The following is a 16,201-nucleotide window of genomic DNA, read 5'->3' on the forward strand; positions in this document are numbered from 1 at the left end:
CATGTAGCAAGTACCTCTTGGATGATTGTCTGTCCCTAAATGACCTCCTCACCTGTGGCTCAATAGGTGGATCAAGTGTGGGCTACTTCCCGAGTCCATCTTTTATAGGAATTCTCTCGTCCTCTGCACCTTGTTGTACTCCCCTATCATTAGGCATCACAGGAGGAATAACCAGATCCATATCCTCTAGCTCTCCTGAAATAGGCTGCGTCTTTTCTTGCTTATAAATGTCTTCAATACATTGGTCTTCAAAGAAAATCACATCTCTGCTCTTGACGAGCTTCTTCTTAGTCGGATCCCACAATCTGTAGCCAAACTTTTCATCACCGTACCCCAAAAACACACATTGCCCGATCTTCATATCGAGCTTAGACCTCTTGTCCTTTGGTACGTGAACGGATGCCCTGCATCCAAACACCCTGAGATGACTGTAGATTTATTTTGTCCAGTCCACACCTTCTCAGGTACTTCTACATTCAATGGGGCTGATGGAAACCTGTTTATCAAATATACTGCCGTGTGTATTGCTTCACCCCAGAACGTCTTGGGCAACTTTGAATGGGATAACATGTATCTGATTCTCTCTACAATGGTGCGATTCATTCGCTCAGCCATACCATTATGCCGTGGGGTCTTGGGAACCTTCTGTTCATGCCATATACACAGGGACTTACAATACTCCTGTAAGTAACCAATGTATTCCCCACCATTGTCAGCGTGGATGCACTTTAATAATTAACCCGTCTCTCTCTCGACCATAGTATGAAACATTTTAAACACACCAAAGACCTCGTCCTTAGATTTCAAAGCATAAACCTAAACCCTCCTACATACATCATCTATAAAAGTGATAAAATACAATGCCCCACCCAAGGTTTTTGTCCTCATAGGACCACAAACATTAGAATAAACCAAATATAATGCATACAATTTATTAACGGGAGAAGTAGATTTAACAAATGAAACTCTATACTGTTTCTCTGATAAACTATCAATACAGGTTTTGAGAGGTATACTTGTCACGTTTGGAAGGAGCCGCTTCTTTGCTAGTAGCTGAAGTCCTTTATCAATCATGTGGCTTAGATGCCCATGCCACATGTCAATAGCTGAATTTTTCGCTGTGTTCAACCTACCTTGCACACACTGTCACTTGCCCTGTAAAGCGTGCAACACTTCTTTCCTCTGGCTGCGATCAATGAACCCTTGATGAGCTTCCAGCGCCCACCAGCAAAACGGCTTTTATAGCAATTATCATCTAACCTTCCCCCGACATCAAGTTGAGGCGAAGGTCTAGAATGTGCCTCACATCCTTGAGAACCAATGTGCAGCCCACATCGGTCTTCACACATAAATCATTGACCCCTATGATCTTCGATACGCCAGAATTTCCCATCTTCACGGTCCCAAAGTCACCTGACTTGTAGCTTATGAAGAAATCTTTGTGTGGAGTTGTATGAAATGAGGCTCCTGAGTCTATCACCTAGTCGGTGTCTTGACTCATAGCCATGAGACAAACATCATGATCTGCTGAAAGAATAACTACAACATCGCCATCTGAAGCTACCGCAGTGGAATCTGATTCATCTTCCTTCTCCTACTCTTTTCCTTTCTTGTCATTCTTCTTCTTATAACATTCATACGTATAGTGGCCCTTCTTGTCATAATTCTAGCATTCAACGTCCTTCCTCGTAATCGACTTGCCTCTTGATTTATTTTGGGCCTTCCCGCCCTTTCTGTTCTTTCCTCTCCTCCGATCTTGTGTCACAAGGGCCTCTTGTTGAGTAGACCCCTGAGACTTCCTCCTTATCTCCCACTACCAAAAAAGGGGCAAAGGATACAGATCACGTTAGTTTTTTGTTATGGATATAAACCTTAGCTACAGTTGCTACGGTTTTAATCTGTAGCTAAAAAGTCGACACACCATTACTAATTAATGGTGTTGTAAGGGGCTCTATGGGGCCTTAAAAAAACTATATGTTCTATCTAAGCCGTCCATATATTTGGAAATATTACTTTAGAGGATGAAATAAAAAATTAGCCACATGGTAGGAAACATGGATATTAAATTATATTTGCTTGTTATGGTGTGGTTCACTTAAGCCTTTAATATACTTTAAATTTGGTATCATGAACTAAAATAATTTAATAAAATTATGGATCAAAATAGATAAACCAAATACATCATGGCAGGTCCCAAGGAGCCTTTGTTAGGACCGTCCACGTCCGTTCGTGAGATGATGCCCAAAATTTGGGCGCACGCTCAAAACAGAGCCGCGCCCAAAGAGGGTTATTTCACTCTCTCTCACTCTCTCTCTCTCTCTCTCCTTTACCTAATCTTTGCATTCCCTAATCCTCTCTCTCCCTCCCTCCTAATCTTTGCTCCATCTCTCTCATTCTCCTCCCTCTCTCTCCAATGCATCATCCGTGAAGAAAATCACGCCATGAAGCTCGTCTTCTCTCTCTCTCTCTCTCTCTCTGTCTCTCTCTCTCCCCCATTGCAGCAGCTGTGAATCTCCTACCCGAAGAAGCACACGCTGCGAAGCTCCTCTCCATAGGTTTGATATATTCTTCTCGTTTTCTGTCTTTTAGATTTGATACATTGTAACTGTTTGATGAAATGGCCCACTATCTGTTTGTTTTTGTTGAAATGGCTGGATGAAATGGCATGCTATTTGTTTAATGAAATGGCATGCTATATGTCCTTGGAGAGGTGGGCCACACCGACGCTTATGCCTTTGCCCTCAGACTCTTATGCTAATGTCCTGGTTTGTTGGATTTCCGGGCCAGGCATTAGGGGCAGAATTGAGCATGATTTATAGGAGGAAACTTACAAGTTACTATGATTTTTTGTATTTTATATTCTGATATGGAGAAACTTTTAAAGATGTGATATAGTTATGATAAATATAAGTTATACAGTTTCAATATTATCCACAGAACTCCAAGCTGTTGCATTGATATCCCTATAAAAAAAAATCAGAAGGATTCCGATAATTTTTATTCAAATATCCAAAAGGATGCAACTGGGTCACAAGTAGTCATCCCGAAAGAGAGAGAAAACAACAAGATACCTTGAGAACAATTGCGAAATACCCCATGACATTAGCTGCTTGAGCCCACTCGAAAATAGACCTTGTAATTTTAGTAAAGACAAATTTTTTTTTCCCAGCCACATTGTCCACGACATAGCAGGAACTGAAACTCTCCATAAAAACATCATGCTTTTACTACATTTTCCTCCACCATGCATGCCAAGCCCTTAGAATCCACCATGGATTGCAACATCACCCAATACTCCTCAAATAAGTGCAGAAACCTCCACCAAATATCTTGGAAAAAAGAATATTGCAGGAATAAATGGTCAACCAATTCCACATTCCTTAGGCACATTGGGCATTCATTTGGAATGAACATGTTCCTCTTGCTCATACCATCCCCAAGCCTAAGCGTCATATTTCTTAGTTTGAGGCCCCACCTGAGTGTGTGTGGTTTATCTGCTGTTGGCTGGTGTCAGACTATGAGCCCCCTCCTTGTGGGGCCGGTGGAAATGCCCTCACTTCCTCGACTTTCTTTCTCTGTGGAGTCACCATTAACTCAAGATGTAGTTAATGGCTACAAAACATTGTTGGACTAAATCCTACATTGAACATCCCAGAATATTATGAGCCGTGAATTCTGATCAGTAATGTATTTTGGACGGTTATAAATAGGAGTATCAATTCAATGGGGCTCATACTAGTCTGGGCTGAGGTTAGCTTGAGCCCACTGGTTTAATCTCGGTTTGAAATTTAGGTACAGGCCAGATTAAATGGTCCTAGATATAGGCTTCAGATTGGCTTTGTATTGAAACCAAACGTGTATATTTTCTCAAGCCTAAAAATCAAATAGCCTAAAGGGTGAATTCAACCATAAGAGTCTATAAAATGACTAGAAACATCAATTTCTTGAAATATTTGGGCATTTTCTCTTGGCAATGAGATGGCCCAGTGATTGGTCGATCTGGATGGATCAACAAGTGTGTGCCTCACCATCTACGTTATGCACAACACGAGTAGCATTTGGTAGAAAAAAAGGTAGATCTAAGATTTGAGTTGCCCACATCACTCAAAAGCATGTGTAACAAAAGTTGTGTAGGGCCCATCATGAAATTCACTCCATATGTCTGTTGCACTAGCTCATTTTAAGGCAACAACAAAATTAGGTAGATCTAAACTCGAACGGGCTACATGTGGTAGGACAACAACAAACCCATTGTTATTCTTCCGTCACTACAAAACTGTCCAGACAGAGAGACCATCTGGTCCATAGATCCTGATGTGGGGTCCATTGATTTTGAAATTCAAACCATCAACGCATGGAATCATGGACCACCTCATGATGGATTCATTCCCATTTCCTTCTTCCATAAAAGGTCTGGCACTAAAATGGGCTTGAGCTTTGAAAAGTTCCCCAACCCAACTAGTTCAAGTCTCTCCATCTAGAGGTTATGGAGAAATCATCCATTCACAACAAAAATGAGCCAAAAAAAAAAACCTACTACCACCTCCAGCAGCAGAAGCCTAGGCTCTATATATTTGTTTTATTCATGTTGTCCATTCATTTTTCCATATCATTGTGGGTCATGAGCCCAAAAATGAATGGGCATTCGATAACCACTGTTTCATCTTATGTGATCCACATAAGATTTGGATCTTCCTTTTTTGGATCTCATGCTCTAACATGATGTAGAAAAATAGATGAATGACATGGATGAAACACATACATCATGCGGTGGCTCACACAGCACCATTAGTAGGCAATCCAAGTCCCTCATGATATGCCCATGAAAAGTTAAAGCTATTCAAAGACTAAACTCCAATGATAGTCATAGATGCATGTGTTTAGAATTAGATCCTTGAATAGGTGATATATATATATATATATATATATATATATATATATTGGTAAGGTGCAAGTTCAAAATGAACCTCTTGGTTAATCAGGATCCGGCTATAATAGATACGGAGTGGATGACACTAAGTTTTTCGAACCCTCGTTTTATTTCTAGAATCAGAAGCTTTTTGAAGTTTGCACGAGAATACCTTCCTGGTAGAGAAACCATTCTTTGTCCATGCGCCACTTGTAGATGTTTACGATTATCAGTTTTTTATGATGATTTGGAAATACATCTAATGAAAAATGGATTCGACCCAAGCTATAGGGTTTGAGACATGTATGGTGAGCATGTATCACCTAAGTGTACTGAATATGCATCAAGTTCCAAACATTACCACAATGTCTTGAACTTAAATGAGGTTCACAACGCGATCGTTCAAGAACTCGGTGGTAATAACCTAAATGAAGTTGTACAGGATGAGCCGAATGTGACCCTTGTAGTCAAAGGTGTCTTTGGGGAAAATGAAACTGATGAGTTTGAAGAAAATCTACGAGACGTAATGACTGAGCTATACCCAGGGGCCCAAGATTTCACCGTTCTGACTTTTATTGTATAACTTTTCAAATTAAAGGTGAACCATGGATGGAGCGAAAAAAGCTTTACAGAGCTCCTTCAACTACTAAAGAAGGTGTTACCTTCAGGTAACAAGGTCCCTACTAATACCTACCAAGTGAAGAAGATCATTATAAAGTTGGGTCTTGAATATGTAAAGATCCATGCTTGTCCAAATGACTGCATCTTATATTGGAAAGAGAACGAGATGAAAACTAGTTGTCCAACTTGTAAAGCTTTTAGGTTCAAGATAGAAATGGATGTTGAGAGAAAACAATCTCAAGTACCTGCCAAGGTGTTAAGGTATTTTCCATTAACACCAAGGCTACAAAGAATGTTCAGTGTGCCATGGTGGCGAAAGAAATGTCTTGACACTCAACCAGAAAATTGCAACATGAAAAGATGGAGCATCCAACTAATTCTATTGCATGGAAGAATCTTGATGACAAGTATATGGATTTTTCAGCTGAGCCTCGCAATGTTCGATTCGGCCTGACTATAGATGGGTTTAACCTATTCAGCGCTTTCAGTACATCTTATAGTTCATGACCCGTTATGTGTGTGACGTACAACCTTCCACCAAAGCTTTGCATGAAACTTTAGTTTACTATGTTGACTTTGCTCATTGAGGGACCACAATAATCAGGAAAGGATATTGATGTTTATTTATAACCATTGATTGATGAATTGCAAGACTTATGGCAAAAAGGGGTCACGACGTTCGACGCATAACATGACAACAAATTCAACATGCATGCCATTTTGCTCTGGACAATCCATGACTTTCCAGCATATAGTAATGTTTTTGGTTGTAGGACCAAGGGTAAGTATGGTTGTCATGTATGTGGTCTCAACACAGATTCCTTGTGACTCCAATATGGAAAGAAACATGTTTATATGGGCTACAGATGGTGGTTTCCAATGTTAGACCAGGCAAGGAAGGACATAAGTGCTAGCACATTCAATAAGAAGGTAGAGATACGGTGACAACTCATCCGTCTGGATGAGATTGAGGTCGAAAGACAAACTTCAAACTTGAATATGCAATGGGGGAAGAATGAGAAGAGGAATATGAGGGGTATTGATGGAAGTCGACAAGAGCTAACAGGTGATGTTGAATCACCGTGGTTCTTTAAACGGTCTATATTATTTGATCTGGAGTATTGGAAAGACATTCCAGTGCGTCACAACCTTGATGTTATGCATGTCGAGAAATATATGTAAAATCCTTGTCGCCTTGTTGTTGAACACACCCGGCAAGATCAAGGATGATGCTAATGCGCACAGTGACCTAAAATGGTTGGGAATTAAGAAGCGTCTATGACTAAAAAAGAGCAATGACAAGATGATTAAGAAACAAGGTCCTTTTTGTTTAAGAAAAGAAGAGAAAAAGCTTTTCTTTCGGACTTTGCATGATCTGCATGTTCCAATCGGTTTTAGCGCAAATTGGAAGACCAACATAAGGGAGATTACATGGATTTAAAGGGAATGAAGTCTCATTCTTATTATGTGTTGATGCAACATTTGCTCCCAGTTCTCATCCAGCATGCATTCAGGGATAAGAAGGTCATTCGTCCTATAATTACAAGCTTTTGCACCTTCTTTAATGCCTTGTGCTCGACAACAGTAGACCTTCAAACGCTCCTCATGCTTGAGAGGAGTATGGATAGGACGTTATGTCAGCTTGAGATTATATGCCCTCCATCGATATTTGTCGTGATGATGCATCTGTCGATCCACTTGGCTTATGAGGCTCGCATATGTGGTCCTGTATACTATCGATGGATGTATCCATTCGAAAGGTACGCTATGAGCTTAATAAGACTAATCCGGCTTAACATCTACAATTACATGTATTTGTAATATATCATTATCTTTGTCAGGTTCATGAAGACATTCAAGGCCTATGTCCGTAACAAGACGCAACCTGAGGGTTGCGTTGCAGAACAATACATCTAAGAGGAGACAATTATATATTGCAACCAATACAGAGGAAAACAAAAAATAAGCCTCTTGGAAAAATTGGAAAAACGGTTTGCAAGATGTCGTTGATGACGACTCTCATGATGACGATGTTGGTCCAATAGGCTCGGGTCAAAGTGTTATCCTAGTGGGTATCAAATACAAACAGGCTTGTACATGGGTACTGAAGAGTCATCCCAGCTATGATGTGTGGGAAGGGTATGCACAATTAACTCATTTGTATATATCTTCTTTACTTTATGCGATTTCAATATAACAGTGGTATCAAATAACATGCAGGAAGCACAAAGATTTCTTGCAGCGATGCTACAGGAGGACCAACAGGGTGCTTAGCGGGGATGAATTCATACCTTGATTGAAGAGGCAACCAGAGTTTAGCGAATCTAACGATAAAGAATTTAAAGATATAATGAGAGGACCTCTAGCTTTTTCTACTCTATACAATAAGTATTATATTAATGGTTTTCTCTTCGTCATTAAGGACTATGAGGAGAATAAAACAAACCAAAACAGTGGGGTTATGACAGAGGGTATGACCACCTTTCGATCTAGTGCTAAGGATATGAATACAGTGGATGAAAATCAACCTTACTACGGAGTCCTTCGTAGAATTATCCAATTAGAGTACAGAACATGGTACAAGCCTGTCCTATTTAAGTGTGATTGGGTGAAGGTGACGCATCATGGTGTTTCTTTTGATGTTGAAGCGAATCTGAGATTAGTAAATTTGTCCAGTCTTTACAGTTCAAACAAAGTGGGTGACAAGCCATTCATTCTTGCGGAGCATGACACGCAAGTTTTCTACTCCAGAGATCCAAAAAATCCTGAATGACATGTGGTATTGGAGGTTCGAAAAAAGATTTTTATTGAAGAAGAGACGTGCATCTATTGGAACGATTTAAGGATGTAACTGATGCCGATGCAGGACCTAATCTCACCTCAGTAGTAATTTTTAATGAGTTGATATTCAATGAACCTGAAGACATCAATGTTGTAGTCGAGAAAACAAAGAAAGGAAAGTGATCAAGGAGAATCTATTGAATTGTTTTTATTTTCTAAGCATGTAACAAAATGATATTTATTGGAAGAAATCCAATTAAGGTATGGATAATATAATGAATTGTTTGTACTTTATCTGTTATCTAAATTATTGTATTAATCATTAGTGTTATTTTATTTTACTTATATTAGTGAATAAACAGGCACATGGATTCATAACCAGAGGCATTGGGTGTGCACTTGACTGAGATTATGGATGCGAGCAAGACCAAAGGTAATATGATAGTTCTCCTTAATTAGATATGTAAATTTCAATTTTCTTATATATTGGTGGTAAATAACGATGTGTATATATAACTGTTATTCTTTTTATATTGTTGTGTCAGCGTCTTCTTCTTCGTCTAGAAAGAGAGGTCCTACTAGGGGTGCTTTTTTTACATGAGCAACCTGATTGGAAAAAAGTCTTAAAGATGAATGAATTCGGGCAACCAAATGAGGATTGTCCTGATTAGAAGCAATTTGCATCGCATATCGGTATCCTCACCCATAATTATATCCCGATCATATACTAGGACTTTCGCCAGGTGCCTCATGTACACATTCAAATGATCATAGAGTCATTGTCACGGGCTTATGAGTTTGAGGGTCAAAGTTGGGATGCGAGTCTTACATACGTAACAAAACACATCAAGAAAACATAGAGGAATTACAAGAAAAGGTTGACTACAAAATATATTAAAGACAAGGATCCTACAGTTGTGAGAGATAGTCCTGACCCCCCAGGTATCCCTATGGAGGATTGGATAGTCTTTGTGAATCAACATAGCATTAAGGAATTCAAGAGAGCAAGCGCAATGAATAAAGTCAATCGGTCCATGATAAAAGGACCTGCGTGTCTTGGGAGGAACAACATGACTGTTATTCGCCATCAGATGCTATGTATTATTTATTTATAAATATAGGTATTATAGTTTAATATTGAATTTAATTTTGAAATATCACTCATCTAACTCCATTAATATGTAATGTGCTAAAGGCGAAGGAGAGGAATCTTACCTCTGATGCCGAGATAGGTAGAGGTGATGTCTACTTAAGAGCCCATACAAGCAAGGACAAAGTTGTCCAGTATCCTGACCTTGTTGTAAGTGCACCCCTTCTACCACTAACCAGTACCTTTATGAGATGCCAATGTATAACTTTAAATTATTTTACATTCATTTATATTTTGTCACAGGAAAAATTAGATGAGCTTTATTATAGCAATCCTGCTTCTAAGATTACCGTTGTCGATAATGCCCTTACACAGGTAATAATAAAATTTAAAAATTATAGTGAGATTCATGATAATTATGAATTTTCTAATAACTTGATTTACAATGTTTTACAGTTGGTTGGTTCTGACAGTAGAGGGCGAATGCGGGGTCTAAGTTTCTCAATAAGCAAGACAACACTGAAGATGTCAGCCCCTGCCCGTTCAAAGGTAGAGAATTTGATAAAAGAAAGAGAGATCCTAGTGCAGGAGATATCTGAGATAAAGAAAACATTGGCCGAGATGAAGGCCTGGATGGAGATGCAGCAACACACACAATCTACTCAAAACCTCTCATTTCCAACACTTGCTAGATCTGCTCAGGCATCGTCGGTATGCAAGTGTAAATTTGCTACTGTATTGAACTTACAATTATTTTATAAATGATAACAATACGAATGCCATTTTATATGTGTACATGTAGTCGAATATTATATATATTGGTAAGAGATGCGGCTTGCTTGGTTGGAGAAATCATGATGTAGTTGCTCGTGGTCAAGTGTTCGAAGTTAATCCAAATGTAGTTGTCCATTACGGACCGTTGGAGGAGGGAGGTTTTGTTATTATCCTGACTGAGATTATACATCTTGGTACTCGTTTGTGGAAAGAAGATGGGTTTGCATCTACACTTGGAGAGGCCGGTCTAAGATCATTTGTGTAATGGGGGAAGGAATCTTTGAGAATTCATTAATTTGAACAAATTTAGTACTCTATAATTGAACTTGGTGTGGATGATTTTTTTAGTTACTTTATATGATGTTTCACTTATTTTTTCCTTAATTTTGAACTAATTTGGCACTTTATCGTTCAACATATTGATGGTATGCATGTTTTGTCTAGTTACCATATACGTTGTTTGGTTTGGTTTTTGTAATTTTGAATGAATTTTATACTCTATATATATAAACATATTAGACTCCATTTGGTCGTTACAAGCCAAATGGAGCTTAAGCCCCTTTTTAACTTCGCTAATGCAACTCCTTGCATTGCCGGTCCCAAGCCCGGGTAAAGGAGGGAGAATGGGCATCAAGGTGAGTTGTGTACTTTTCATTCATTTTCTTTCCAGCATATGTATTGCTTTTAGTGAGATCGAATTTTTTGCCTACAGGTTAAAGTTACGAAGGAGAGTGCGGCACCTAGAGCAGTGTATGTACCCACCGCCACTGTCCGGATGGCACCTGCAAGCACAGAGCAGCAATCGCTTGCGCCAGCAGCCCCACCTTCAGCACCTGAGATCCCAACTTCTAGTGACAGAAATGCCCCTGAAAGCAGCAATATTCACGAGGAAGGTGCTTATCATATCTTTCTCATATACATATGTCTATGTTTCTGCCAATTTAAGGTCATTTACATGGTGTTGATGTCTGCCTTATGTGCTACTTGTAGTAGTGCATGTGAGCTTAGCAGAACTCATTTTCATATGGTATACTCTTATACGATCTTCATCCTTTTCTTGGCAGCAGAGGGTCACTCCATTTACATCCATGGTTTACCTTTGAATGCGACAGTTCCCCAGCTCAAGGAGGAGTTCAAGAAATTCGGACCTATTAGGACTGGTGGTGTTCAAGTCAGAAGCAATAAGGTCTGTTTCATAAAAGTGACTTGTGAATTTGATTTATTTAGTTCGAGTTTACATCTTTGGTTTTCTTTTCTCCTTTTAATCTGTGCAGCAACATGGATTCTGTTTCAGTTTTGTTGAATTTGAGTCATCAAGTTCCATGCATAGCGCAATTGAGGTATGGATGCTGCAGTTGTTCCAATTCATATTCCATAAGTTAGTTAAAATGAAATCTGTTTGATGCTGGTTACAGTTTTTTAATTAGTGGCCATAAAAATTTGAGGGATCCTAATACGTCTTGCTAGTCTCCATGAGAAATCCTCATTTGGATCACCCTTTACTAAAAAGGGCCATAAACACTAGATGAAGGCTATTCTGCCCTATACAAAAGCCTTAATCTCCGCCTAGTTGGACTCGCATATCCAATTTTACTGTAAAACACCAGTTTCTTCCACAAATCATTTTTTAACAGATATACAATGGGATCTACGTGCTCTACATGGATGGATGGATGGATCATGTAAGTGTGTGTGTGTGAGCCCGCGCTATTGTTTCTGGATCTGTTCATCTGTTTGTATAGTTAGGTTTCCTAGCTTGATTCTATTGCCACTTGTATGCATGCCATAGACCAGCCATTCTGCCAAATTTCTCTCTATTTTCAAACTTCACAAAGTTCTTAATTTGCTAACTAATGACTCTTGACTACTGTGCTTTCTACGTATCCTGCCAATGTTATTCCTTGTCTCACACACTTACAATTCTTTCTACTTTCTTGGCAGCTTGCATTCACAGGATCAACGGCTACTGGTAAAGTCGTGCTTGAAATGTCTACCAAAAGCAATCTTAAGCCCATGACATTAGAGCTTGGAGGGAAATCTCCATTCACTACTTTTCATTATATGTGAGGATGCTGATGTTGATCAGGCTGTAGAGCTTGCACACACTGCTCTATTTTTAATCAGGTGTGTCTAATCAATTAAACATATAGAACTTTTCTGGATTTGATGGAGAATGATTTTATTGAAACTAAGTCTGATTTGTGTATAGGGACAATGTTGTTGTGCTGGGTCTCATACGTTTGTTCATGAACGTGCTTATGACGAGTTTGTAGAGAAAGCAAAAAACAGTGCTTTGAAACGTGTTGTTGGTGATCCTTTCAAGAAGGGTGTTGAACAAGGTCCTCTGGTAAATTAGAAAAATTCTCTCTCTTCCTTTGTACATGAACACATTGTTGAAGAAGCATTCCCAAATGGCTCTAGCAAAAATGCAATGCACAAATATAGTCCATTGGCTCCATATCTCAAGTATTTAGTGCCGTGCAGCTGTTTTCTTATGAATCTTACAAGTATTCAGTTTGCAATGTCGAAACATGTATTCTATCTTTTAAAAATTTTCCCTTCATCCAAGTTTGTATGACCTTATGAATAGTTTGGATGGCAAATAAACATCATGGGCCCTATGAATGTTTCAACAGTGGGAATCAGTCTATTTTTGTGTCCAGCCCATTTGTCACCATTTATACTTATTTATGCAGATTGACTTATTGTTGGGTTGGGCTTAGCAAACCGTCTAGACAACCTGATCCACTAGCACTCCTATGTGAGGGGACCATGATCTGGTGATTCATTCCAACAGTTAATTCGATGGGCATGCTAAAAAAAACCTCACAGATCAGAAGATCCCAGACATCCAACAAGGAATAGAAGCTAACCTTGCTATAGGTTTGGGAGTTGTTCACTCTCTCTCTCTCTCCTCTCTCTCTCTCTCTCTTAACTATGTAGAAGGCTAGAGTTGCTAGACGCTCTTATTTGTTATTTTACTTTCTCCAGGCCATCGACGTTAAGGAGAAGGTACAGAATGCACCAGATGAAGAAAAAACTAAAAGATCAATTGGACAACAGGAACACAATTCAGGAATATATATATGCCCCGATTGTGGGAGAAGGTATAATTACATCTGGTGATGTTTATATATTTATGGATGGATGGTAGAAGTAGCTAGTTGATGTGTGAGTAATGCGTGATGTTCATATGTTCAGGTATTCAGCTTTGGATGTCGAGGTAAGATAAGCCCAAATGATGAATATTTCCATTGTGAAAATTGCAATGGTGAACTTGTTGCTGAGAGTGAGAAGATAGCTACTGAAGAAATGGGAGATGGAGATGATAATGCTAGGAGGAGATGGCATGAAAATTGAGTTTTGATCAATTCAATTTGGCTCGATCAAGAGTCATGTTGACTCTGCTGGGTGAGGTTATTAGTTGAGACTTGATTCCTGTACATGTATTTTTAAGCATGCTTATAGTTGCACTAGACTGTCAGCAACTAGTTATTCAACCGACAATTGCTACTGGTTTTGAAGGCTGGATGAAATAAGATGCTTTTGATTATTTGCCTGTTTTGCTGCATAGAAATATTGAATTTGTTTTATATGATGCATTACTCCCTTTGCTCATAATCTCTTATTCAATCTTAATGTGTTGTAACTTTCAACTATTAAACAATGATGTCTTCTGAAACTTAGCATGGTATTAACCTATGGACTATCCATATTTTCAGTTCATGACACCCTCTTGCTTCTAATCATGTCTATCTTTTGAATACAACTAAATTCCGTCAGCCATTCAAGTTGCAGCTGAATTTACCTGTTCTTTAATGGCAGGTGCCATTCAAAAACTTATTATGATGGATATGTCATATGACATGGTGAAATTATGTAAAGATGTTGAGGCAGATATGTGTCTGACAACAATCTTGAAACACATTTTGTGGTTGGTGATGAAGAATTCCTCCTGATAAAGGAAAGGTATGCTAGGTCCAGCATATGACTGGAGACCATGTTGTCAAGAAAATACATAGGACCTTTGCAAATTCCTTCATAAAATGGGTTGATTGAGGGGTGCATATATTTTTATTCAGTAATGAATTTTATTTGTGAAGCTCTTTAGATTTGGCAATTAGTTGCTTGGGGCTTCATTGGACAAATGATCTTCTTGGAGCTATGATACAAGTATGCATTTCTCTGCATTTGATTACAGATGCTTTTCATTTCTTTCCTTTTAGGTGCATTCGTAAGCTTCTAATGTTCTTATTGTTAAATTGCACAATGAGTTGTTGGTGATGGTCGTCCGTTTTGGGCAGATGACCTGTCATGTGTGCACATGTGTGCTTGCGTGTGGATGGCTAAGGAGGGATCCACATGTGAGTGGCTGTAACAAACCTCGTACCTTTTATTTGATCTGCTGCTCAGGTTTACTGAACTGCCTTTTCTATTCTCATTCCGAAATTGACTAAATGAGATGCATTTTATTCGCTAGTTATCTGCTGCCTCTCTGAGTTAATTGTATTTGACTGATATGTTCAATGGTTAGCCTTTGTTGACATTATTCCTCCCATAATGTAATGCAGCTCCTGGAAATTGCACGGTTTCCTGATGAACATGTAAGAGCCATGCTATATGCTGATTTTCTTCTCATTCTTCTTTTGAAATTTTCTAATATCATGTGAATAACAAACCACACTTTCAATATCACGCCAATTAGATGCATGGCTTACTTGAATTTTGAAATGGTTCATATTTGATTGATTTGTGATGTTCCCTTGTGTTTGCCAGGTAAATGAATTTAAATCAATAGAAAAATTCAAGATTTTCAACACCAACAACTTGTATGTGAATATCAACCCCTGATCTTCTAGCTGTCTAAATGCTGCATGTAAAATGTTGGAATGCTGATACCTATTTGTACAGGTGGGTGAGTTTGAAGGCCATTAAACGGTTGGTGGAGGCCGATGCCCTTAAAATGGAGATTATTCCAAACCCTAAGGCAAGCCTTTTTCATTCCAAACACTAACAAAAATTTCTGACTCACTACTACTGGTGTGAGAAGTGCTGATGAAGTCACTGATATTTTCAGGAAATGGATGGTGTGAAAGTTCGTCAGCTGGAAACTGCAGCTGGAGCAGCGATACGGGTATTCATCAAATGCATTTCTTCATTTCTTCTTTCTGGGAACCAGTTCTTTGATCATGCTATTAGTGAGAATGTTGCTCGATCTTGGTTTCTTCCAGTGAAGGCAACATCTGATTTGCTTCTCATCCAGGTTAATGCTTTTCTTGAAGTTGATCTTGGTTACTTGGATGGATCTTGAGCATTCCTAACACTTTTTTTTTTTTTGTTCTGTAGTCAGATCTTTATACCTTGGCCGATGGCTTTGTAATCAGAAATAGTGCAAGAACTAATCCAGCAAACCCTTCTATTGAGTTGGGACCTGAATTCAAAAAGGTGAAATGTTCATATCATATGTCTGGATATTTTGTCAAATCCTTGGGCTTGTTCAGCCTTGCATGTTTACAATTGAGTGTCTTTCCTATCTTTTTTGCAGGTCAACAACTTTCTCAGTCGGTTCAAGTCCATCCCTAGCATCCTTGAGCTTGATAGCTTGAAGGTTGTTGGTAATGTATGGTTCGGTGCTGGTGTAACACTCAAGGTATCAAATGAAATGCCATTTCATTTTGTAACTTTTTTTTTCTTTATCTATTTTTAAATTCTGGGTAATTGCTTTTACATCCTGGAGCTATTTTATGTTAATTCAAATCTCCAATCAGAGTTTTGGAGATGGAAAACACTGTGGGAATAGTATCATATGTCACTCTTGCCCTGGTATTGTTTATTTAGAAATGTGAATGTAGGATGCATTGTATGATTTGATTGCTATTTGTAATAAATGCATCATATTTTTTTTCCTGATTGCATTTTATATACTATTCCTATCAGCAATAATTGTATAAACTTAGATGAGTTGATCAATCATAGCAAGTTCTTGCAATGGTAATAGACACCATTGTTATAATTTTCTTTTAATT

The 16,201-nt window shown here is 38.6% G+C and overlaps 2 protein-coding genes across 3 annotated transcripts; both read left to right on the forward strand.

Annotated features, from left to right (window-relative positions):
• Positions 1-10,810: 10,810 nt before the first annotated feature.
• Positions 10,811-12,517, forward strand: LOC131256126 (nuclear transport factor 2-like). The gene is made up of 4 exons (XM_058257176.1): positions 10,811-11,068; positions 11,240-11,361; positions 11,450-11,515; positions 12,117-12,517. The coding sequence occupies exons 1-4, from the start codon at positions 10,951-10,953 to the stop codon at positions 12,240-12,242; spliced, it is 432 nt and encodes a 143-aa protein (XP_058113159.1). The 5' UTR covers positions 10,811-10,950; the 3' UTR covers positions 12,243-12,517.
• Positions 12,518-13,487: 970 nt separating this feature from the next.
• Positions 13,488-15,987, forward strand: LOC131256128 (UTP--glucose-1-phosphate uridylyltransferase-like). 2 transcript variants are annotated; one of them, XM_058257178.1, is made up of 7 exons: positions 13,488-14,348; positions 14,480-14,779; positions 14,952-15,004; positions 15,087-15,309; positions 15,355-15,438; positions 15,522-15,620; positions 15,721-15,987. In XM_058257178.1, exons 4-7 carry the CDS (start codon positions 15,256-15,258, stop codon positions 15,880-15,882), a joined length of 399 nt encoding a protein of 132 aa, XP_058113161.1. In that variant the 5' UTR covers positions 13,488-14,348; positions 14,480-14,779; positions 14,952-15,004; positions 15,087-15,255; the 3' UTR covers positions 15,883-15,987. The 2 variants fall into 2 exon arrangements, with proteins under 2 accessions (XP_058113161.1, XP_058113160.1); XM_058257177.1 differs by having other exon boundaries at positions 14,480-15,004.
• Positions 15,988-16,201: the final 214 nt, after the last annotated feature.

Source organism: Magnolia sinica, chromosome 9, assembly GCF_029962835.1.
Source record: "Magnolia sinica isolate HGM2019 chromosome 9, MsV1, whole genome shotgun sequence".
Taxonomy (NCBI): Eukaryota; Viridiplantae; Streptophyta; class Magnoliopsida; order Magnoliales; family Magnoliaceae; genus Magnolia; species Magnolia sinica.